The sequence below is a fragment of the Penicillium verhagenii genome, assembly GCF_028828195.1.
Source record: "Penicillium verhagenii strain IBT 33310 chromosome Unknown utg000006l_segment0_segment0, whole genome shotgun sequence".
NCBI classification, from domain to species: Eukaryota; Fungi; Ascomycota; class Eurotiomycetes; order Eurotiales; family Aspergillaceae; genus Penicillium; species Penicillium verhagenii.
Genome location: NW_026643170.1, coordinates 1,387,794 through 1,411,848, shown reverse-complemented (window position 1 = coordinate 1,411,848; position 24,055 = coordinate 1,387,794). Strand labels below are relative to the sequence as shown.

At 47.7% G+C, this 24,055-nt stretch overlaps 8 protein-coding genes across 8 annotated transcripts; 4 read left to right on the top strand and 4 right to left on the bottom strand.

The window, feature by feature from the left end:
• Positions 1 to 11: 11 nt before the first annotated feature.
• On the bottom strand, positions 12 to 1,167 carry N7466_005940 (uncharacterized protein; the record flags this gene model as incomplete). Its single annotated transcript, XM_057165337.1, has 6 exons — positions 12 to 105; positions 168 to 257; positions 351 to 724; positions 794 to 861; positions 924 to 960; positions 1,009 to 1,167. 6 exons carry the CDS (start codon positions 1,165 to 1,167, stop codon positions 12 to 14), a joined length of 822 nt encoding a protein of 273 aa, XP_057020936.1.
• Positions 1,168 to 1,818: 651 nt separating this feature from the next.
• On the top strand, positions 1,819 to 2,633 carry N7466_005939 (alpha/beta hydrolase; the record flags this gene model as incomplete). The annotated part of the gene is made up of 2 exons (XM_057165336.1): positions 1,819 to 2,226; positions 2,310 to 2,633. The coding sequence occupies 2 exons, from the start codon at positions 1,819 to 1,821 to the stop codon at positions 2,631 to 2,633; spliced, it is 732 nt and encodes a 243-aa protein (XP_057020935.1).
• Positions 2,634 to 2,879: 246 nt separating this feature from the next.
• On the bottom strand, positions 2,880 to 4,937 carry N7466_005938 (uncharacterized protein; the record flags this gene model as incomplete). The annotated part of the gene is made up of 9 exons (XM_057165335.1): positions 2,880 to 3,211; positions 3,269 to 3,554; positions 3,610 to 3,922; positions 3,973 to 4,110; positions 4,165 to 4,195; positions 4,264 to 4,284; positions 4,333 to 4,418; positions 4,468 to 4,511; positions 4,578 to 4,937. Coding segments are annotated over 9 exons (1,611 nt in total), but the record flags the coding sequence as incomplete, so codon positions are not given.
• Positions 4,938 to 5,484: 547 nt separating this feature from the next.
• N7466_005937 (FAD-binding oxidoreductase) lies at positions 5,485 to 7,366 on the bottom strand (the record flags this gene model as incomplete). Its single annotated transcript, XM_057165334.1, has 4 exons — positions 5,485 to 5,637; positions 5,692 to 5,873; positions 5,936 to 6,989; positions 7,055 to 7,366. 4 exons carry the CDS (start codon positions 7,364 to 7,366, stop codon positions 5,485 to 5,487), a joined length of 1,701 nt encoding a protein of 566 aa, XP_057020933.1.
• A 553-nt stretch (positions 7,367 to 7,919) lies between these two features.
• Positions 7,920 to 11,446, top strand: N7466_005936 (uncharacterized protein; the record flags this gene model as incomplete). The annotated part of the gene is made up of 9 exons (XM_057165333.1): positions 7,920 to 7,994; positions 8,049 to 8,196; positions 8,251 to 8,345; positions 8,409 to 9,026; positions 9,077 to 9,229; positions 9,283 to 10,482; positions 10,532 to 10,660; positions 10,712 to 10,828; positions 10,895 to 11,446. The coding sequence occupies 9 exons, from the start codon at positions 7,920 to 7,922 to the stop codon at positions 11,444 to 11,446; spliced, it is 3,087 nt and encodes a 1,028-aa protein (XP_057020932.1).
• A 574-nt stretch (positions 11,447 to 12,020) lies between these two features.
• On the top strand, positions 12,021 to 16,236 carry N7466_005935 (uncharacterized protein; the record flags this gene model as incomplete). The annotated part of the gene is made up of 4 exons (XM_057165332.1): positions 12,021 to 12,235; positions 12,344 to 12,500; positions 12,563 to 13,019; positions 13,076 to 16,236. 4 exons carry the CDS (start codon positions 12,021 to 12,023, stop codon positions 16,234 to 16,236), a joined length of 3,990 nt encoding a protein of 1,329 aa, XP_057020931.1.
• A 380-nt stretch (positions 16,237 to 16,616) lies between these two features.
• Positions 16,617 to 21,747, bottom strand: N7466_005934 (DNA-directed DNA polymerase zeta catalytic subunit REV3; the record flags this gene model as incomplete). Its single annotated transcript, XM_057165331.1, has 2 exons — positions 16,617 to 21,448; positions 21,513 to 21,747. 2 exons carry the CDS (start codon positions 21,745 to 21,747, stop codon positions 16,617 to 16,619), a joined length of 5,067 nt encoding a protein of 1,688 aa, XP_057020930.1.
• A 568-nt stretch (positions 21,748 to 22,315) lies between these two features.
• On the top strand, positions 22,316 to 23,710 carry slu7 (mRNA splicing protein SLU7; the record flags this gene model as incomplete). The annotated part of the gene is made up of 1 exon (XM_057165330.1): positions 22,316 to 23,710. The coding sequence occupies one exon, from the start codon at positions 22,316 to 22,318 to the stop codon at positions 23,708 to 23,710; it is 1,395 nt and encodes a 464-aa protein (XP_057020929.1).
• Positions 23,711 to 24,055: the final 345 nt, after the last annotated feature.

Genomic DNA, 24,055 nt, shown 5'->3' with positions numbered 1-24,055 from the left:
GTGTAGCTCCATCAGTCCGTGACTGCAGTCGATTTTCCGACTGAGTCAAATTGGACTTCGATAGCGATTTGGCGGTGGAGACAAGACCCCTGGTACAAATTTTGACTAGAGGAGCGGTCGTGGGTAGACAAGCTGAAATGACTCCGGCTGCGAGTTCGACAACACACCACGTTTGGGCATCGGCAAGTGTCCAGGCGACGTCGTCCATATTGAAGATAAAGATCAAGCTGAAACGGTAGATGCTCGCAAACACGACGCTATATATGTTGTCAGTGAGTATTCAAGGCCTTGATTTGTTCTTACCAGGCTCAGGTAGCCAGCGAAGAGCTCGAGATGTAAATAAGACGTACAAGCTTCCGGTTAAAAACACAGCAATGACCGATACGCGCTGCCACAAACTTGCTTGCAGTCCCCAGATGAGCCTTGAAGGCAACGCCAGAATAAATATGTCCGTCACGAAATTTGGTACGCCATTCCCAACCAAGGCCCCCTTAAGGCTGATACAATGACCGGGAAGAGTGGGGTTGTATGCTTTGGCGACCGGGGAGCACTGAAAGATGGCCAAGAGATCGATCGATATGACCCAAGCAATAGTAATGGAGCCAAGAATTAAACCACAAATTCTCACATATCGAACTGGAAAAATGCGATGGTACATGAGGAGTACCGAGAGCTTTATGATGCCGGCCGTGGTGATATAGAGGGGCTCGAATGCGTACACAAGCTGTTGAAAAGAAGTGTCAGGAATTTAGCCAGCAACAAGGGCACTGAATAACGATTTGGAACTCCATACCTTGAAGAATGTACCTTCCCTATCCAGGGGAATAGTACTAGTGTGTCGGCCCATGCCATATTCAATACCTGTAAACAATGGTATTAGCTTGATAGTTCGAACTTCGCAAAGTTGTTCATTCGAGACACACTGGCGAGATTAACCCCTGCGACAACCAAAACGCCAAACTAAAGGGACATTAGAAGTTGTTATGCAAGATATTTGGGGCACCTTACTAGTCCCACAATTAGGGTAGTGTCATCAGGACCCAAATGAATCTTTTTCACCCGTCGAGCGAGCAGTCGAAGACATAGAAAAACAATGGCCAGCACAGCCAACACAATTGTTGTAATGCGCTGCTTTGGCTGTGTGCTCTCCTCCTCATAAGAGGTCATTGCTTCTTCCGATGAATATTTTGGACAGACATTAATGAGAAATAAAAAGCAGGGGTGGACCCTGGACAAAAGGAATCGGAGATTGGGTGTTCCGTAGTGGTAGTATGATTGTGCTATTCTCAAAACAATGGCATTTAATATGGGTCAAATGGGTCAAATGGGGGCCAGGCCAAGAGACTAACTCTTAGGACGGTTCACCGCACGGCCGGTGATAGGTACAAAGGCCCACTTTGATATTCGAAATCATGAGCGAATTCCCCAGATTAGCCGTAGCACGAGTAGAAGGGGTTTCTCGGACCCGTACGCGGCTCCAAAGCGGCCTAGTTCACTATCACTAGAAAATTAGCGCTCCTGATTTTCAGGCATCGACCAATCTCAAGTATGGGCTCCTGTCATGCCCGCCAGTAGCATGCGATGAAATTTAGTGCAAAAATGGAGTACGCGTTTTACTTAATCAGTATATCCGGCCTTTTGGCCAGAAACTCCATACAGTGTCCCATAGTATATGCGGGAATTCCCCCTCAACGATTAACGCTAGTATGCCGGCCAACCCGCCCCTGAAATACTTACAATTGCCCTCATTTTGAGACTGGATTTCTTGTTTGAAAATTCACCTCTTTGACTAAATTTCGAACCAACATACGTTTCGATATGAGTAACCCAACATTTGTCTTCTCTCTTGGCGCCTGGATTATTCCGGCTGTCTTTGATGCCACCCGCTCCCGTCTTGATGTCCTCGGATATTCATCTGTGTGCCCCGCGCACCCTTCGATCGGTGCAGAGCCACCTAATAAGACACTTTCCGATGATGTTACTTCCCTCCGCGAGGTCCTAGTGAAGCTCGCAGATGAAGGTCAAGACTTGGTTGTTGTGGCTCACTCCTACGGTGGAGTTGTCACTTCATGTGCCGTCGAAGGATTGAGCAAGGACGACCGTGCCAAAGAAGGCAAGACAGGTGGTGTCATTAAGGTAGTATACCTTGCTGCCTTTGCCATTGATAAGGGACAAAGCTTGCTGGGCATGCTAGGCGGAAACTATCTGCCTTGGATGAAGGTTGAGGTATGTGTTTCTGCTTCCAATGAAATCAACAACACAAGTTCCCGTCTATGTGCAAAAAAAAACATACTAATTCAATATAACAGGGTGACTACGTCCTCGCAGATGGCGCTGGAGAGGTTGGGTGGCAAGATATCTCGCTTGAAAAGCAGGAAAAGTGGAACTCGCTGTCCCTCCACACCTCCCGTGCAGTCTTCTCCGGCGAGTCGACATATGAGCCTTGGAGAGATATCCCCTGTGCCTATATTGTGTGCGAGCAAGACAATGCCCTGCCTCCTCCTTTCCAAGAACTATTTGCTTCCAAGATGGGTGGGCCTGAGAATACCCACCGGCTGCCAAGTTCGCACTCGCCATTCTTGAGTATGCCGGAGCGTTTGGCAGATGTCTTGCAAGCGACCGTGAAGGTATGAGCAATGTTAATGAATTAACTATTTTCTTTAAATAATGAGTTAGCTGGCTTTGAATTCATCAGTCTGTCGATTATCTGTTCAAATGTTGTTGTTCATCGGGCGGTGCCACGTCAAGCCACAATTCCAACCTTAAACAAAAAGCAGTCATAAGAAGCGAGCCGCCTACCAACATGAAAATCTGGGGTTTTTATTTTCCAAACTAGTCAATATGGTAGTTATTCGTTATCATTTAACGTCGATTCTTTGTCAAAGCTTATACCGGAAGCTCGGTGCTTTGTCACCCATATCAACCAATTGGTCCGAAGTATACTGATAAACGCCATCCGCCCCCGCTTCCCTTTTTGCATTCACTCTGCGACATATGAGATAGTATGCAACCATGGTGACGAGTCCCAATCCAGCAAATACTAGCACCAGGGTGTGTCCCAAGCGATACCTCGGAGCATCAGTGCTTCGGTAAAAGTTTGATGCAGCAGCTCCACCCATTGTACCAAAGCCCATCTGGATAGCCATGCCAACAGCTCGCTTTGCATTGGGCGCCCAGTTATTTGACGATAGAGCCAATAGGCCCGGGATTGCTAGAATAAGTGTCAGTTTCATGCCATTGTTGGTCAAATGTCCCAAATATCATGTACCTGGGTATATTCCACAGGCAGCGATAAAGCATCCTGCATATGTCAAGCCAGGCAAGAATGTGGGTGGAACAACAGCGATCAGATATCCAACAACAATAGCGGCATAGCAGCCAAAGGCAAAGAAGCTTCGTTGGCCCGTTTTATCTGCGAAATAACCCACTAAGATACAGGATATGGTGGCGGCTGCGTAAATTGGGATTGTTAAGAGTTGAGCGATCGCAGCTGAATATCCGAGCCCGCTGATTATGGTCGGAAGAAACAGTGACAATGCATACACTGCCACGGCCTGGCAATTATATGTTAGTCAAAGCTATCAGCCGATGATTGCCGTTACTACTTACCACTCCCCAGTATCCAATACAGTGAAACCATGTCTTGAAAATTTCCATATATGAGAAATGGATACGATTCAGCTTGGGAAAAGGAGAACATACCTGCCAATCAAAAACAGCATCCGTAACATGTTTCCATTTGAAAGATTGCTCACTTCCGAGCTGTGCATTTGGCGAGGTCTCAGTTTGTGGGCAGTTTAATGCATCCAGAATGACCCTCTTTTCGGCTTCGGTGAGGAATGTCGCAGTGGCCGGCTCATCCCAAACAAAGAAGTATGATGCGGCGGCAACAATGACTGTCAAAATCCCCTCTAGAATAAAGCTATTGAGTTTTAGTAAGATTATGACGAAAAAAGCACAAGTACAGCTTACATCCACCGCCAGCCTTCTAAACCACCGACTCCGTCCATCATACTGATCAGATAGGCCAGAAGGCCTGAAAACGCACCAGCCATTGAGGCAGATGCGAATATGAGAGCAAGTCGGAACTGCGCATTCGCCCGTGGATACCTGGACTTTGTGAGCTAGTTCGTGCGCTAAACATTAGCATAATGAGTTTCTTACCAAAGAGAGATGTAAAAAGCCAGACCGGGAACTGCAAGCCAAAAATTAGACCCGAGGGGATTCTTGCAACCCTTTAAACGTCTTGAGAGATTTACTTACATAGACCTGCTTCGGCGAGCCCTGTAGGTAGCAATCATTTTATAGATTAGAGAGATATCCCAAGCTTACAGGCTAGTTGTACCCACCAAGAAAGAACCTGGCCGCCAATAGACCAGAGTAGTTCTGGACGATTCCAGTCAAGGTCATCACAATTCCTGGAAGATCTTAGCTTCATAGACTTGAAATGAAGATATCTCATCATACCCCATGCAACCATTATAGAAGGAAGCCACATGCTGGGCTTGAATCTAACCAGCAAGAGGTTGCAAATAGGCTCAGTGAAGGAATAAGGGAAGAAGAAAACTGTAAGGCACCTGCAGAAAAAAGTCAGCGGCGTATGCAATTGCGCCCATGTGCACTTGCCAGTTGTATTGGTTACCAACCAGCCCCAAATCGGTGGCCATTCCTTGAATCTTCGCATTTCCTATACTGCCTACATAACCCAATAGGTCAACACACGTCCAATTAGCCATAAAAACAGAGTGGGTTTCACCTCGATCCAGGAAGCTCAGAAGGTACAAAGTGGCTAGAATAGGAATCACTCGATAATCAACCTTTCGAAGAATTCTGCTGTACTCTGATGGTTCAACGTCAATTAAGGCATCTTCATTTTGCTCAGCTGTAGGCTTTTTATGAAGATCGATATGTGCAGATGTAGCACCATCGCCAGGTAGCCTAGACCTCATTCAGTGACTTGAGTAAACAAGGTCCGGGAACTACCAGTTGATGGCAGTTGCAAGATCAAATTCAACTTTGAACAATCAAGGGTTATCTGATGTTCAATATTAGGAGAGCGTGAAAGCAGTCGAATTTGAAATCGGCCCTTTTCGCTTCCAACATTTAATCTTTGTGCCACGTTGAGTTTAGAATGGTTGAAAGCACAAAACGTGGGGAAGCTGGGGGTGAAGAGCTATAGCGTGCACATGTGGGGAGTTGTCGATCTCCGCTTTCTGGACATGGTCTACCCTTGCATGACTTCGGTCTCCGACCTCGGCTGAGTCGAAGGATGCAGCTCGGCCTCAAAGCCGGACTCTTGGCATTGTGAGGAGTCTTCGGTGAGTACATAGTCGATACTGTAGCTCACCTACAGATACGAATATCTCCAGAGCAACTTGTTCTATTAATTTCTATGTTCAATAATATAGACACTTTTCAGTCCATTCTTCTTGATGGCTGGGATACACGGTATGATACCAAATATTCCATTGACCAATTGGCTCTTCAAGAATCTCTTTCCTGATCAAAGATCTTACCAGGATTTAGCAGCCAGTGCGGATCAAGAGAGCGCTTGATCCCCCGCATGATATCAATAGTATCCTGTCCCAGCTCCTTGGTCAAAGACCCCTTTTTACCAAGGCCAACACCGTGTTCACCCTGCATGATAAATTAGTTTTCAAGACTTGTGTTTTGGGCGGAAGACTGTCATACCGTGCACGAACCCTCCATTTCAAGAGCGCGATTTACCATGTCATACACTACCTTCTCCACTCGAGCTTTTTCTTCTGGGTCCTGGCGGTTGAACATAATACTGGCGTGGAAGTTTCCGTCCCCAATATGTCCGAGAATGCTAGCAAATAGACCGAGATCGACCAGCTCCTTCTTAGAAATTTCTGCAGCGCAAATGTTAGTACACGTTTGAATTGTTGCTCAAGAGTTCTGGTTCGTTGCTTACCAATAATTTCAGGCAATCTGGACAGAGGCACGGCGACATCTGTTGACCAGACCTCGGAGCCTTCAGCGCGAAGCGACATCATACTCCATAGCGACTGCTTACGCGCCGACCAAAGATCATGGGCTTCTCTCTCATCCTTGGCAAACTCAACAGACGAGGCGTGATTGGTCTTAGCGAGTATCGTGGTTAGATTGACACTATCAGCGACACCGGCCTTAGTCCCAGAGAACTTGAAGAACAGCGTTGGCGCAACTTTCCACGAGCGCCCTGTTCCGCCCGCTCGGTTGATCACATCCATCTGTACATCATCTAAGATCTCCATACATTGCACCGGAATACCCTTTTTGATCAACTGCATCGCAGTCGACGCACAGTCTCGAATGGTCGGAAATGATACAACTCCGACTCGAGTTTGCTCGGGGATTGGGGTCAATTTCAGTGTAGCCTCGGTCACGATACCCAAAGTTCCTTCGGAGCCCACGAACATGCCCGTGAGATTGTATCCAGCGGAAGTCTTGCGAGGCCGTTTGCGGGTCTTGATCACCCGGCCATCGGCCAAGACAACGGTGAGATTAATCACCCAGTCCTTCATGGTTCCGTATCGCACGGCGTTTGTGCCACTGCAGTTTGTACCCACCATGCCACCAATCATGGCAGATGGACCGGGATCCACAGGGAAGAATAGACCTGTGTCTTTGATCTGCTCATTCAGATCCATCCATTGGATGGACGGCTGCACAACGATATCCAAATCATCCTCGTGAATCGTTAAGATTTTATTCATCATAGCAAAGTCAATGGTCATCCCGCCGTACGGTGCAGAGAAGTTGGCTTCTAGGCTAGAGCCGCCGGAGTAGGGAATCATGGGCATTCGGTACTTGTTGCAGATCTTTGCAATTTCCGAGACATCTTCGGTCGAGGTAGGGTATGCGACGGCGACTGGCAGACGGTCGGCATTGATGGTTGACCACTCAGAGTAACCGTGCGATTGAAGGTCGCCTTCTTCAGTACTGACAGCATCCTCGCCTAGCTTAGCTCTCAGTTCAGCAATGGCCTATTGATTTGCCGGTTAGCCTTCAGACAGATATGGACCATTCTCCCCCTTCCACGTCATATTACCTTCTCGAAGTCTTTCAGGGATCCGTACTGTGATTTGGTCGCTGGCTGTGATGTTTGGTTGTACGAGGCAAATCCGTAACCCAAGCCTGCAGCAAATGCGGAGACAAGAAGTGTCCGCGTCGGAGTCCAGAAAGGGGGCTTTGGCGACGACCCGGAGCTCGAGGAGCTCGCTGGACCATTGGAGTGCTGAGCAATTGAGCTATTTGGTCGGAATCCGGTGGCAGATAGAAGTTTTGGTTGGGAGACCCGGGGACGGCAATGGGGCATGCGGGGGGTGGGGAAGCCCCGAGGGACTAAGACCGCTCGCACCATGATTGTTATGAATGCTTATACGGGTGCTTGGTGAGGTGTAAGAAAGAAGGTAGAAATCCAGAAGTAAGGAGCAAACGCACGCACTCACTTTCTGCACCAAAATTCCGAGAATCTCTCTCGGTTACTGCTTACGACATATGCAAGCTCTATGATGTCTTGCTACTAACCGCGAATTGGATTTCCCCGCTTCGGAGTTTGGCCGATGGATTTCCTTCCGATACTGAGTTACACGTGGGGGAAGACGTGGGGGTTTATTCAAAGAAAAAGGTACTGTAGGTTATCAAAACGATAATTATACAGCAACTTGTTCAGTGATAGATGGCAAGTGCATTCAAGGACCAGGGATGGATCTGTAGTACTGTACTGTGTAACTGGAGCACTATGTCATCCATATTGAGGAAATGGAGCGTGTTGATTGGTCAGCCGGTGTCCAGTCCCGTTGACGCGGCAACCGCGTCAACACGGTTCTTTCAATCCGCGGACCACGCGCCGATTGTGTCAAGAGAACCAACTTAGGTAGTAGATACTTGTGGGCGCAGAGAAATCGTCCAAAATGTCTCGAGATTTGACGCGTCTGGTAGATGAGATCGAACGGATCGTGACCGCTCCTTACGTGCCGTCGCTGCAGGTGAGGAGTCCGATGACGGAGTAGCGGATGTTCGCTGATGCCATTCCCAAATAGGATCTATACGAGCTAGTTCGGAACGATTTTTCGTCTATACTGAAGTGCTGGGCTCTTCAGAAGCCTTGCCAGATTGGACTACTGGCCGATGTGCTAGTAGAAGGCCTTTCGCGATCGAGAATCGCTCTTCCTCTGCTTTCCATCTTTGGTATAGACTTTAATTTCTTCTTACCCTGAGAATCGTTTCATTGACATCTTACAGCTTCCAAGGTCAGCTTTCGAGATGCAATTCTACTACGTCATCCAGGGATCTTGGATGCTCTTCTGGAGAAGGCCGTTGATAATGGCGAATCCGAGGTGAATTGAGTTTTTAGCGTTGGAAAAGTCTATCATTTGAGCAACGGACTAATGAAAAGGCAGTGTCAGCTGGCATGTATCTCACTGCTCTCCAATCCATTCCCAGTGGGCGTTGTGCCTCCTGCTCGCCTTGCCAACCTTATCACCAGTCTTGTGTCCACAATGGCCAGCAATCCAAGTGCACAAACAACTGCTCCTTTACACAGCCTAATGAAAGGCCTTCAAGGGTGCTCACTCCTCCAACATGAAGTGCCGACTGAAGTTATGTCTAATTTGCAGGTTGAGTTCACTAAGACTCTGCGCAACCTGGACGACCATATGGGCAATCTATTGTGCCTAGCAACTTTTTCACGCATTGCATCAACCCCAAACAATGACCTTACTAACAAACACGGACCAGAAGTCCCACCTTGGCTTCTTAATATTCGGCATTTCTTTGGACCTAAGCGTGGTATGAAAACACTGGACCTGGTCGTTCTCCGTGTTATCCTTGCTTGCTCATCGAATTGCAACAACTTGACCCCGCCACAAGCAGCTGACAGTATTCGCCTTGCCATTTCTATTGCGGATGCTATTGAGCCAGAGCAAAAGCAGACTTGGATATCAGGGAACTCCTCTAAGATTGCTAAGCTTTGTGAAAAGGTTGCTAGAGATGGATTGGATCGGGAGATCCAAATGATGGTAAGGTGGTTTCTACCCATTTTTAATAACCCAAATTAATTTATCATCAGGGGGCTGCTTTCCTACTCTGTCTTCTTCCTGCGGCACAGCTTCCTTGTCATATCCGGGAACTTGGGTTGCACGTTCTTGTTTCCAAGGGCAGCAGAGGGATAATGGGGGTTATGCCACCCCAACTTATTCAACGAATGGTAGAATCTTTGGTCGTGCGTCCATATGCTTGTGTCTACTTTCCCCCGTCATATCTAACTTTAACCAGTTCTCTGAGAAGTCTGCTGTCTATCATTTACTTCGATTTGTCTTCGAAGTTGTGCAAGAAGGTGATCTGCCCGGTCGGAACTTACTGTCAGATTTACACTTGGCCAGTCTGATACTTGCTGGATTCCAGGCGGCCCAGTCCCCAGCATTGGTTGATGCTCTTCTTGAGTCAATCTCTACTAGAGACTCGATCCTTAACCTGCTGAGCAGTTTTCCAGCCAAGCTTAATGCAACTCAGTGCCAGGGGTTGGAAGTTTGTATTTGTGCCAAGATTGGAATGCAGAATCGGGTGCTGATCAATTTGTTTGAGATTTACTTTTCTGCGGCTCTCGCAAGGGGTGGTAACCAAAAAGAGATTCTTATCATGAAGTCTTTTATTAACCACTCTGAAAAGTCACTTATGGGCGAAGGCTGCTCCTTGTCGACGTCCCATCTGAAAGATTTCCGATACTCGGTCTCCCTGCGCAAACAACAAGACTTTTCAAGTACAGATTATCCAAACCGGGACTGGCGATCTGGTGTCACTGACACACTGATGCAAAATGCTCAAAATACCCAAGATAACGTGTCGAAGAAGATTGAAGATGTTTGCGTCGATTTAGAACGTCGCTGTTACGAGGTCGAAGGTCCCTTGCGCCTTGCTGAGGAAGAGCGCGACCGGCAGATTCTTGAATCCGAGCAGCTCAAACGTCAGAATAAGGATTTGGAAAAGCAACTGGAGAATTCAGCCAGCGGTATCTCAGATCTTCAGCAAAACTTAGCTCGTCTAGAGGAATATGCCGCAAAGGCCTGTGCGAATGTCGAAGAGCTGTCTGTTGCCCTTGAATCGGCACGGCAAGAACTCGAAGAACAACGACGCCTTTCCGCGCAAACCATTCATCTGGAGCAAGAGAAGGCTCGGGATCGAGAGCTGGACTTGCTTGCCACATCCACTGCGAAAGACGATCAACTTGAGGAGCAGCAGGAAAAGCTGGATTGCCTCCAGTCTGAGAATCAGCAAATGCTGCAAGCGCTAGAAAGTTATTCCACCGAGCAGGTTACCTCAAATGAGAAATTTACTTCTTTACTGGCTGAGCTTTCACAAACCAAAGACATGTTTGAAGCAAACAAGGTCCTTTGCTCTGAGAAAGAGGATGAGATCCAGCGCCTTTTGGTGGAGAGCGAGCATGCACAGATGGAGATGGAAAACATGAAAGCTATGGTAAATTCTTGTTGCTTCGAAACAGAAAATTCATACTAACAGGAAACAGATTAATGACCAGGGGGTAGAAGCTAAGAAGCTGTACATCGCACTGCAAGAAAGTGGAGAGAATTCGCGGCTTGAAATGGAAGGCACGAAACAAGCATATGAAACAAAGATCTTGGAAGCCACATCAGAGGTAGGGATGTGCATTAATTTTCTTTGATATTGTACTAACAAAGAACGATAGATTCAAGCCCAGAAAGAGGAGATCGGCCGTCTGCACACAGCAATACAGCTTGCTGCCCAAGACGCCTCTAAAGACCATCACTCACAAGAGAAACGCATTCACGCGTTGGAGAAGAAGGTTCGTCTACCAATATATATATATATATATATATATATTTTTCTTTTTTTACTCACAGGTACACAGATTCAATCTCTTCGAGATGAACGGGCCAACAAAGCTCGCGAATTTTCTGAGGCACAGCAGCACATTGGCAGGCTGATGAACGTCATGGGATTCACTGCCAAACCATCGGAGCCGCCTGTCTCTACACAGGTCCATAAACCCAGTGGAGGCATGGAGCGGAGACATTCAAAGAACATGCGAGAATCAACTTCTGATGACTACGAGACCCAGCTGGCGGAGTCGTTTGATGAACTTGCTTCTAATGTTCGGGGTCCCCCCAAACGACCAAGGGCCAACCAGCGCTCAGTGAACCAAAGCACGCTACAACCACCGAAGACACCTGCTCACGGGCCCTCTAAGCAGACTGACCCTGATTTTACTATTCCATCCGCTCGCCAGCCTCTTGGGCCTGGGGATTCTAATAGTCCCCACAGATCGCAGTTGACCCAGGACCTTAAGCAAGGCCAACAATCTAACGAAACCCATCTTCAGAGTATAAATTTGGACATGGATCTGGAATTTTCGAAAGATTTTTTATTCAGCAGTACAGCTTTTTCTGATTCAAACGACTGAATTTGTCAGTCATTGGCAAACCAAGTTCATGACTAGCTGAGAGGCTTCACATGCCCAAATTTGTCTCCTAGTCGCCCTTCTTGTCCACTAGTTTTGACCCTTTTTCCGCTTTATTGATATTTTTCTATTCTACTTATTTCTCTTGCAATGGCTCAACATCTGCCTAACTACTGAATGCTTTTCTGCGTAGTGGTGAATGATAGTGATGATGGTCTATTGTCTGGGTGGGGTATGTACCTAGATCTTATCCTGGGGTCTATTGAGGTGTGTATGTGAGGCAACAGATGAATTTACTCTATTTTTTCACCCCTTTCCCAACTCACGTGCTTCCTTTCAGGCCCTAAATTCTCTCCCCTCTGCCGGTTTTGAGAGAAAAAGACTCGTTCACTTCGACGGCTTTGGCAGACAAACGATCTCATTTATCAACATTGAATAACCATTTTCGCCATTTAGAACAAGATCTAACTCTTTGACTCCCGCCTCAAAATCACACTTCTCACTCTCGAGGTTGATTCTATCTTCATACTTTACTCAAGTCCTCTACCATCTTGTCGCCAGACCGCCGCACCCGGCAATGTATCCTCGACCGTCAGCCTCTCTTCAATCTCCGCCCGTCTATCTAACATGGCAACACTGGGAATCGGTGGCCGTGGCTATTTTGGATCTCCCAAACGAGGTCACCACATATGATCTATGGGGAAAGTTTTCGAAAGAGGGCCCCATATTCTCAATCGACATCTTGGAAGACCGTCATGGTAATCGATCCAGCCGCGGACGGGTTCGTTTCAAGTAAGTATCTTTTCTTCATTTTCTTACCAGTTACTTGGAGAGCATCTTTATTCCACTGTGGTCCAAAATGCAGCTTATCGGGAACAATTGCTGAATTCACTACTATAGACCGCCTCCTACTCGAGACTTCTGGCTAGACAGAACCTACCCCCTGCAGCTTCAAAATGGTCGGACTTATAATCTCAAGCTCCAAATTGAAGTGAACAGTCTTGGCTTGTGGGTGGCCAGCCCTTCTCGTGAGAGTGTATCTTATCCCGCCCAGCTTGTAAGTGTCCAACCATTTCATATAATACGAATCAGGTTTCTAATATCCTCATTTTGTCCCAGGAGCTCAGCCCTTCCGACTTCGATATCGGAGTCTCCCCAGATGAAAAGTCATTCTTTCCACTGCGCTCTTTTAAACAGTCGGACGAGCCAAAATTTCTTCTTGATGTCAGGAATCGGGCACTCTTTATCTTCTTTCAGCTGTCGATTCGCCAGACTAGAAGAACAACAGCTACGGATGTCGCAGATCCTACCTCGTTATTCCGGATTCGAATCAAGTTCTTTGAGCTCTCCAAGGTCTGGGCAACGCAAAACGATGACACTAAGGAACAGACATATGTCATCTTGCTTGATACGCCTCCCACTTTCCATCGGCAATCCTCTACCCCTACTTTTAGCTCGGAAACCAGCTTCAGAACTTCGGACACATGGTATCGTCAGACATCCGTGGTCCACAATCCTCTGACCCAGGCAAATATCACTACCAGTCTTCGCAAGAAGGGTCAGATTATTGACATCGGTCAGTCTCCTTGGCCTGAACAGTTTTGCACCAAGCTAACCATTTTTTTCTCTCAGGTCGATGGAATGTCTTCAAGATTGTCTTCCGCCCAGAAGATAACGACACCTTAAATATTATCCGAGCAATCTTGAATGATCACAATATCATTGTTCAAGATGGAAGCAATTTCAAGGAGTCTACTGAACGCCCCGAGGCAGTTTGGCGGTGGATTGACCTCACAGAGCCGAATAAGGATACTTCCGAGCTCGAAAGTCTGTACGATCCGGATTTTATCCACTTGTCGTTCCCAGTTCGTTATCAACTCGAAGTGTGCCTTTCAAATAATTACTTCTCCGAGTATGCAGTGACCAAGGAGTTTCTTTTGAAACTCGTGGATCTTGGAGAGACGAGAGGCAAAGAGCTCTTGGAACATGTGGCCACAAATAGGATTAAGTATCACAACCCCATGGATATTTTCAACCTGCCATTCTACAGAGGTGTGAGGACCGGCATTCCAAAACGCTGTTGCTTCATGCGCACTGCCAGGGTGACTCCAACGACCATCTACTACAATACGCCTACCGTAGATACCTCGAATCGCGTGACTCGTCGTTACATCGAATTCGCGGACCGTTTTCTTCGTGTCCGGTTCACGGATGAGTTAACCCAAGGAAGGATTCATTCCAGTTTCAACGACACCAATGACGAAACCTTTACTCGCATCAAGAGAACTTTGACTAGGGGTATCACGGTTGGAGATCGTCGTTATGAGTTCCTGGCTTTTGGCAACTCTCAATTTCGCGAGCATGGGGCCTACTTCTTTGCACCTACACCAGATCTTACTGCTGCTCACATACGGGCTTGGATGGGCCAGTTCAATCATATTCGGAACATTGCCAAATGTGCTGCACGACTGGGTCAGTGCTTCTCTACCACGCTCCCTGTTGTTGGCTCTCCAGTGACACTTGTGCAATGTGAGGAAGTCATCCGCAATGGTTTCACCTTTTCCGATGGCGTTGGGAAAATCTCCAAGTTTCTCGCAGAGATGACCGTGACCGACCTTGATATTAGAACGCAGACGGGTAAGCCCCCCTCTGCGTACCAGTTCCGCCTCGGAGGCTGCAAGGGTCTGTTGGTGATTTCTTCTGACCCTAAGCCCAAGGAGATCTTTATCCGCCCAAGTCAATTCAAGTTTGAAGCCGAGGCAAATGGCCTCGAGATTATTCGCTGGTCAAGGTATTATCCGGCAACATTGAACCGTCAAATGATTCTTGTACTTTCGGCCCTCAAGATCTCGGACAAGGTGATCCGCGCAAAGCTTGATGACATGCTCAAAGATTTGAACAAAGCCATGAGCCAAGTCGAGCCCGCGATTAACCTACTGCGAAAGTTCGTCGATCCTAATCAGATAACTGTCATTCTGGCGCAACTGGTGAAGGAGGGATTTATGCAGACGCATGAGCCATTTGTCACGTCAATGCTTCAGCTTTGGAAGGCATGGCACATGAAAAATCTCAAGGAAAAAGCCCATATTGTGATCGATCAAGGTGCAAACCTCTTTGGCTGTATGGATGAATTAGGTGTTTTAAAAGGCGTTTTCAATCACAAAAGCGATCCTCAAAGGTTGACATATAATCAGAAACTGGAAGCTCTCCCAGAGATTTTTGTCCAGATCTGTCGCTGGGAGAACCAACAGCCAGAGGTTATTACAGGTCTCTGTCTTCTGGCCCGGAATCCCGCTCTCCATGCGGGTGATATTCGAGTCGTGAATGCGGTTGACAAGCCAGAGCTCAGACATCTTCATGATGTTATAGTTCTGCCTCGGACTGGCGATCGAGATCTCGCCAGCATGTGCTCCGGTGGCGATCTCGATGGTGACGACTACCTGGTATTTTGGGATCAAGAACTTATCCCAAAGAACTGGTTCATGCCCCCAATGTCATACCCCAGTAACAAGGCACCAGATCTGAATCACGATGTCACCGTTGACGAGATCACGTCTTTCTTTGTCACGTACATGAAGAACGACAGTCTCCCTCGGATTGCACACGCCCATATGGCCCAGGCGGACAGACTGGAGTATGGTGTCCTCGAGCACAAATGCAAGCTGCTCGCGAGATTACATTCTGATGCTGTTGATTACGTCAAAACAGGCAGCGTCGCAAACATGGACCGTGATCTAGAGCCTCAACTATGGCCGCACTTCATGGAGAAGAGGAACAAGCGCCCTGAGCACATCTACCAGTCCAAGAAGATTCTCGGCCAGATCTACGATGCAGTGGAGACGAACGATTTTGCGCCCATGCTTAACCTTCCTTTCGATGCCCGTATTCTGAATTCTGACCTCGTTTCCGCCAGTGAAAATTTTCTCGAGTTCGCAGCAGATCTCAAGGTTGATTACGATAGCGCAATGCGTCGCATCATGGCGCAGTTTGACATCAAGACTGAGTTCGAGGTATGGTCCACATTCGTGATGAGCCATAACTGCCTCTGTCGCGACTACAAGATCCACGAGGATCTAGGTCGTGTGGCCGGGACTCTTCGAGAGGGCTTCCGCAAAACCTGCTACGAAAAGGCCCGGGGACGAACATTCGAAGAAGCCGCACCATTGGCTCTGGCTCTTTACCGTGTGACAAATGATGAGATGAAGCATGCGCTGAGTGCTCAAGAAGAAGGTTCTGCCCATGGCGACTATGATGACGCAGAGTCAGTCGGCAGTGATGAAAGTAGCAAGCCAAAACAGCAACTGCCGCTCATCAGCTTCCCGTGGATTTTCCATGATTTCCTCGGCAAGATAGCGACTGGCAATTTCAGGATGCCAGCCAAGGAAGAGGCTGACAATGGCGCCGCCCCGCGTGCTCAGAATAAAATCTTTACGCAAGATGATATGCAGAAGCTTCTAGAAGACCTTCAAGGCCTCGATCTTGGCAAAGATACCGATGCTCCGGCTCCGCTTGATGAGACTTCCCAGGTTAGTGTTCATCTGGCTAAGAACGTTTTTGCTCAAGGAAGCGATCCTACCGAGTCTGGCGTGCCTGGGTTCGAGCCGCCTCGTCATCTGGGTAAGATCCATGCGCCCGAGGATGATCAATTGAGTGGTGCAATCGACTACCAACCCGAAGAAGTTTATGGAGAACACTACAAGGAGAATAGGAATATCGTGGAATTGTCCGAGCAGGACGAAGGAGTAAAGCCTAGTGCTCTTGATAAATTGCTGAGCTTGGTCGGCGACGATTGAAGCATCTGCAAGAGTCATGGCCTGAAGCAATTAGTCGGCCACCGTGGAGTCCTCGGACTAAAAATGATTCTCTCTCTTCTGTGTTCTCTAATCTTGGGATTTTACATTCTTGCAATCGGTTAGTTTACATGGGTTTAGATTCAAAATGGTGTGTTCCGGGGATCATTGTCACCCCTAAAAACATCCTAACATCAGAAAAGAAAAAAAAGAAAAAAAGCACAAGTACTACCAAAGAGAACTATTTCCTCGATTTCTACGTAAAATGCAGAAGCCGCCTGGGCAATTCGTAAAAAAAAGTAGACAAAATTCCAATTCAACGGTCTAGGGCATTACATCATCAAGGGTATTTCCAAGGTCAACAGGATGAACCAATGTGCAAATCACCAATCCAACCCATCATCTCCCTTTTTCTCCAACAACTCAACAACCGGCTCCAAGACGTCCTTCGAATGGTGCCAATGAGCCGCATCACGTGTACGGGAATAAAAAACAGGACAATCCAAGCTATCACAGCTAACCTCATCAATGGCTGAAACACCCATACAAGATCGGCACACAGTCTCAAGATCGACAACTCGCTTCTCGGCACGTTGCAGTCGCGAGACGACCTCTAAAAGAGTGAGGTGAGGACGCTGTAAACATTCTTTGCAGAGCGTATCGGTGACATCCAAAAGTTTCGCTCTGCAGACGATGCACGTTGATGAACGCATATATGATTCCAGCGTCCGTTTGATGACCTTTGTATTCCTATTCGATGTATCGACGCGCCGAATCCGCTGGACCTTAGGCATCTCATCGTACCATTGGCGAACATTTGCACCAACAAGATTGAAGATGCGCTCTAGGGGCGGAATGATGTTCTTGGTGATGTAGTACTCGGCATCAAGATCAAGCTGGGCATCTTGGAGAAGTTTCTCGGGTCCAACGCAGCGATCTACCAATCGTGAGCCTGGCGCACCAGTGATCACAACGTAGGGGACTCGTTCGCCAATCTGTGGTTCCAGGCGGAAATCTTCGATCATACGCTTCGTGCTGATCATAGCGCCGGCGGGTAGAGTACCACGGTCACTGTATGAGCCTAGTTTGACCTCTTTGGCAAAACAGAAATCCTGGATGGAGACGCGGCCCTGCATGATTTTCATGCATTGTCGCTGGAAGTAGGATTTCACTTGGCTAAGGTCTGCGGTGCGGAAGAGGATCTTAAGGGCTTTTTCTTCAATCTTTTGTTCGGCTGGTGTGCCGTCGCGGCGGACAGTTTCTATGCCTTTGGCATCGAACTCGGGTTCGGTTTGGTTACGATGTTCATACTTGAAGCCGACGTAGCGTTTTTTGGCAAGTAGAAGGCAGGGGTGGTATACCTTTTCGAATTTGAGTTTGATGGGACGTGGGTTCATGTCCGTTATTGCTTTAGCAATTTCTTCGCCGATGTCGAAGGCCTGATCTCGTGTTCGACCCTTCAGGTAAACGAAGAGACTGTCTGTGTCTCCGTATACAACCTCGGCGCCCCATCTCTCCACTGAATGAATGAAAGCAATAGCTTTTTCCAGTGTTTCGCGACCAGACTGGACGATGCTGTCTGCAATTTCGGAGCAGGGCATTCGGCCAGAGAAAGACGCGGAAGTGTAACCATATGTCACGTTGGCAATCAGTTTGAGGGCCAGTTGACGGTTGTTCAAAAGCCGTTGTAGGGCCTTGTCATCCTTGTCAGCCTTCATTCCAGCTTTGACCATCACTCGAGTCTCGAGGATCTCCGTCAGCATCTTTGCCAGCAGTGACTGCCTTACTTCCTGCTTTGCGTAGATCATGCCATTTGGCGATATGTTTATCTTATCTTTAAGCAGTTCCAGCAGCCGTGGCTGCCGCTCGTAATCTAGGAATCCCATCTTATCACGCCCTCGCCAGGAGTTTGCTCTGCCCAAAAACGTCGAATAGCAGTAGTTGTACGCTATCATCACGCTGGGATAGAGAGATTGGAAATCAAGAACCACAAGGGGGCTGGTGTAGAAGTCACTCTGTGGTTCCATTACAAGCGGTAGACATTCCAGAGCATTCTGTTGCCCGACTTGTCTCCTACTTGGGGACACAAGCAAGTAGTTTTCGGGCTTGGCGATTCGAAACATCAGGGATTCAACTTTGAATTGGGATCCTCGATAATAGACAGAAGAGAAGTCTATCCCAAGAAGTCGAGCTTGCTCGCTTGTGCGCGGAATTATCTCGTTGGCTTCGAGAATTTCGAGATTGATTTGCACTCTGGAGGTAAAGTATTCGATGACTTTGAAAATATCTCGAGGTTTTTCGCTGCGGTACCATTTCGTCAAGTCTTCGTGAGAATAATGAGGGATTCGGCGGTGCAGTAGATGAAACACAACATTTTCCATGGTATATTGCAGCAAGTTGAGCTCACCACTCATCGCGCGCCATATATTGATCATATGCCGACCAGTAACTTGAATTGACGAAGTATGACCATGTCCCCACCGGTCATCTTCTTTGCCGAACTTTCCATGAGACTGGGCCTTCACCCTGGAGATTTCATCGGAGAGGTCAAAGTCGTACTTCTTCCGAGCACGCTCAATCACATAGCCCCAGGAGCCGTTATGAACTTCATATCCAGTGATGATGTCCGGGTCGTATTCGCGGACAATGTCAACAAGACGATTGATTAGATCAAGCTCCGTTGGCTCGCATTCCATGTCAACTTTCAGAGCTTTTGAGATCTTGGCCTCAGGTCTCTCACCCTCGCCTTGATAGATAATCCCGACATGGGCACCAGGAAGGTAGCTGTTGACATGCGTGTCCGCATCTTCAGATTGAATACACCAAAATACACAGGTAATCTCGTCTTCGGCGGGGTTGGCTGAAAGATGTCCTCTGGTATTCACGTGCACCTCCAAACTCATTGTGCTCATGTGCTGAGCTTGGTGCTCCACACTGGTTTTTTTGCTCTTTTGGGAGTATTTGAAGCCATAAGGGTTCTGTGTTGGGCCTTCGATTTGCGACAAAATTTCAGGTTTCAATGCAGAGGGACGAGTCGTTGTTTTTGATGTGACATTGTGGGACTCTTGAAGTTGCTCAAACCATTCAATCACTTCAGATCGACTGGGTGGGACAGGAGCAAATTCCCATTCTCTCATAGTGCAAGATTCTCGTAGTTTCTGATCGGCTAGTTCTTGCTGTTCTCGGTTCAAAACAATGGGACAATGCTCCCCAAAAACTGCAGGTAGACTTGCTGAAGGGTCGAACTCTGGAAGAAAGTGAATGGTATTACTTTCCAACCGAAACTCCCGACCTGCATATTGCCGGGGCCTTTCAGGCACATCGGTGCCATCGCTATAGTATGCCTTCTGATACACGACCGAAGGCCGGCCATGGAGATCCATGGTAGAAATTACCTCATTGGTTCCTGGGCCAGATAGCCTAAGGAGATGCAGGGCGTTGCCAGACAGGAAATCAAATGAATCAGCAAGGCTTCTCTTCAATTCAGATATATGAGGATCCAGTGAAGGGATTCCTCTGGGTGTGGAGGAAGAGCCTGGATTTGAGGATGCTGTCTTATGGCTATTTCCTAAGCTGCCTATAGCAGAGCCAGATAGAAACGAGTTCCGCGTATTCTGGGAAGATTGTGATGCTTTCTTAGAAGACTGAGAGTCATGTTGGCTTTGGCTGAATCGAAGGATAGTCAACGGGTCATTCGGATCCTTCACAACGATGCCATGTAGTCGGTTTTTGGTTGTGTGCATCTTGGGGCGAATTGTCTTTTGTGAAGATGATGAATTGGGATCAGATGGCGATGACTTAGGCTGATCCGGTGCTTCTGTATATTCTTCTCTATCGGGGTTCTCTCTGTTAATTGCGGTTCTTGACGGGTTCGGTGATTTATAGCTGCTCCAGAATCTCAGCTTTTTGGCAACAAAGCGGTCATTGGAGACGAATTCTTCGTATCCTCGCTTGAGGATTTTTTGACTTTCGTTGATTTCTTCCAGCTCTGTTTCCTGGCCATCCTCTGAAGCCAATGGCAGAGAGTCTCTGCGGGGATCCTCATTTTCTGGTGGGGTCTGCCCGGATTGAACAGTCTGATCATTTGCAGGATTTTCTACATCGGCGACATCATCAAAAACGCCATCATAGAAGCTTTCTTCCAGGGTATTTTCCTGTTTCTCCTGTTTCTCCAAGTGGTATCCTTCAGCTCCTGCTTCAAGAGCACCATCCAGTTGATCAAACCCTTGAAAGCTTTCCGGTTGAGAGGACAAAGCAATGTTCTCATCAACGAATATTCTAGGTTGTTCATCAGATTGCGAAGCGTGAGTTTCGAAAGTGGATTGGTGTATTTTATCCGGGAAGAAATCCTGGACACTGCTCAAGGCGGTTTTGACACTGTTGGCATGTTTGTCTGTGTTCAAGACCATATCATACGATGCATCCTTTTCATTATCCCCACGCCTCTCGTTTTCAGCAATTTGTTCCACCATTTCCCGAAACTCGTCTTCGTGGATCCAACCTCCTTTGGACTTGTTTCTGGGATCTGCGGACATAGATACTAAATCTTCGGGTCCAAATGGAGTACTGCCCGGGTCAGATATGCCCATTCTTTTTTTGCGTCGCTTCGTCTCGTCCTGCCATAGCCCAGCTACGCTAGGAACAAGTCGCTCGTTGAAGGCAACTGGTCGTAACATCTCTACAAAGTCGTGATGCAGTGGGCGCTCCTTGACATCAGCTCGGTTCATGATATCGTGCACACAAACGTCTGCCTCTAGGGGACAGTAACTCTGTTTTCCAAGAGCAGGGTCATCGGTTATACTCTCGGGATCAATCGACCGATCGTGCCAACGATGTTCTAGATTGTTCAACTCCAGGTATTCTGGTACCGGGGCTCGGAACGTGACTTTTCTGCAATCCATATAATTGCACCCGTACAAATTGTAGTCGCACATCCATTGTGGGACATATTGCATATGACTCTCGTAGGGTTGTAAGGGTCGTTTCATCACTGCGCCCTGGTGGAGAAGATCGGCTAGACGGGTGATATAGAAAGGATTGAGAACGTATATCTTGAAAAAGAATCGATAGCCCACATGGTATCCATAAAAGGGCATCCCTTTCACGAGCGTGATGTGTGCAACGTAGGCGACCTTCTGGTCATATGCATTGCGACGATAACTGACAGCTAAAGCATGGTCGATCGAGATATGAAGTGTTTGAATCGCAGAATTTACTAAACAGTCTCTTAGTATTCGATAGGCCATGAGACTAGCCAGACTATACTCCTATGTACATACCTGCTTCAGCCTCCAAAGACCCATTGTACTCGATGTACAAGTATGGAAATGCGCCATGGACATGAACACAAACCCGTTGACCGATTTCTGTGGCGCCGAATACTCGAATCACGGGTACCCTAGGCCGATAGTTCTTCGCTGATGCACCATCTCGAAAGGGTAATGGAGGGTCCAGTTCCGACGCGGTCGCTTGGTAATGGTCGACGCAGTTGAGGCGCACGCGAAAAGGTTCCATCTGGCCGATGTTGTTTTTCCGGGGCCATAAGCGACATTGCGCAGGAGTACTTACAAGAGTACTGAGAAGGACTATGCCATGAAATGATAGTTGTGAAGTTTATTGGAACCTTCAAGTTCGGGAACCTTGACGCGCTCATCTCGCGTTAACATGCCTTTATGCTGCTTAGGTAATACTTGCATAAATTGCTACGTCGAACTTTGACAACGAACGTTACTTCTGATTTGAGAGATATAAGGCCAACAACAAAAAGGCACACCTGCTCGGCTTGTGGTAAATTGCAATCTATATTATAAAGGCTGCCGTTATTCAGTATTTGAGTGCAGCTTTGGCCGCGATCTGACCGGATGCAATTGAATTGGTGGGTCCTTGAATAGAAAGTCACGTGAATGCGCATCAATCTCCACTGCTCCAGCTTCGCATCGTTGATTGCTTGATCTTTCCTTCAGGCTTCACCTCACTTTCGCCCTCAAAGCTACAACGCTGGGGTACCGCGGGCACTCTACTGGCCTACTCTTGACCTATATCGCACAATCCAACCCATCGCCCTCACGAGGCCTATTTCACCATGTCACGCAAGCCTGCCGATGTGGCGGCCAAGGAACGCAACGAGTACATTCCATCTTTCATCTCGAAGAAACCGTTTTATGTCGACGATGAGGCTGGAAATGACTATTTGGAGCATCAGCGTCTGCAAAAGACAGGAGCCGACCAGTCCAAATGGTACGATCGAGGAAAGCGTACCGGCCCTGCTGCCACTAAATACCGAAAAGGCGCATGCGAAAATTGCGGCGCAATGACACACAAATCCAAAGACTGTCTCAGTCGACCGCGAAAGCAAGGCGCCCGCTGGACGGGCAAAGATATTCAGGCAGACGAGCTCGTTCAGGATGTCAATATGGGCTGGGACGCGAAGAGAGACCGATGGAACGGATACGACGCCAGCGAATATCAAAATGTTGTGAATGAGTACGAAGAGATGGAAGCCATGAAGAAATCGGCCAAAGAAGGAGCCGATCTCAAGAAGCTTATGGAGGATGACGGAGACGATGCCGATGAAGATATTCGCTACGCCGAGGAATCGGATATGGGCCGACAACAAAGCACAGCTACCCGCAACCTACGTATTCGCGAAGACACCGCCAAATACCTTTTGAACCTCGATCTAGATTCCGCCAAGTACGACCCAAAGACTCGCCGAATGGTAGACATGGGTGCGCAAGAAGATCAAGCCTCGGCGCTGGTTGCGGAGGAAAACTTTATCCGTGCTTCTGGCGATGCTGCCGAGTTTGAGAAGGCCCAGAAATATGCGTGGGAGTCGCAGGAGAAGGGCAATGTCCCGATCCATCTTCAAGCCAACCCTACATCAGGAGAGGTGCTTCGGAGGAAAGAGAAGGAGGAATCGGAGAGCAAACGCCAGGCCTCGCGGAAGGCGCTATTGGAGAAGTATGGAGGCAGCGAGCATCTCCAACAAACCCCGTTGCGTGATACCATGGTGGTTGAGAACGAGCGATTTGTGGAGTACGATGAATCGGGTGCGATCAAGGGCGCCCCAAGGAAAGCTACCAAATCGAAATATCCCGAAGATGTCAAGATCAACAATCACACCTCCACTTTTGGCAGCTGGTGGTATGAATTCAAATGGGGTTATGCATGCTGTTTCTCTACTGTCAAGAACAGTTACTGCACTGGCGATGATGGGCGGAAGGCCTTCGAAGAGGAGGGCAACATGCTCATGCTCCCTGAGGAAAACCACAACGAAGACGAGTCTGCTGAGGGCCCTGATCACTCTCGCAATGTTGAGCCTGTTGCCGATCGTCAAAAAGATGATGCGGCAGCGAATGTGAAGAAGCGGACATTGGAGGAAATGAAAACCGGAATCACTGAAGAAGAGCTGGAGTCTTACAAGCGCAGCCGACTGGCCGCCCAGGACCCTATGGCGAACTATGTCGACAATGAGTGATTCCGCCAATTTGCATGACTGTTATACTATTAGGCGTTGATTCGTAACCAAAATACCCCTTGAATCTACTGCATCAAAGAATGGATATATGATAATCTACCTAGATAACCCATACGCAGTATCTTATTTATGATATCTTCAGATTTATGCACACATGTACACGTGCATCCATGGATGTGCAGGTGGCCTTGTGACCTCGGTAGTTCCGTTGAACTTTCCTTGGAAAGAAGTAGTACTAGTTACCAGTGGTTATCTACCGTGATCAACCTTAAAAAAAATTTAGGGGCACAAAAGCAAAGTTCAATGTTTCAAGGTTGATTTCATTTGTATCTATGGCCATGTCTT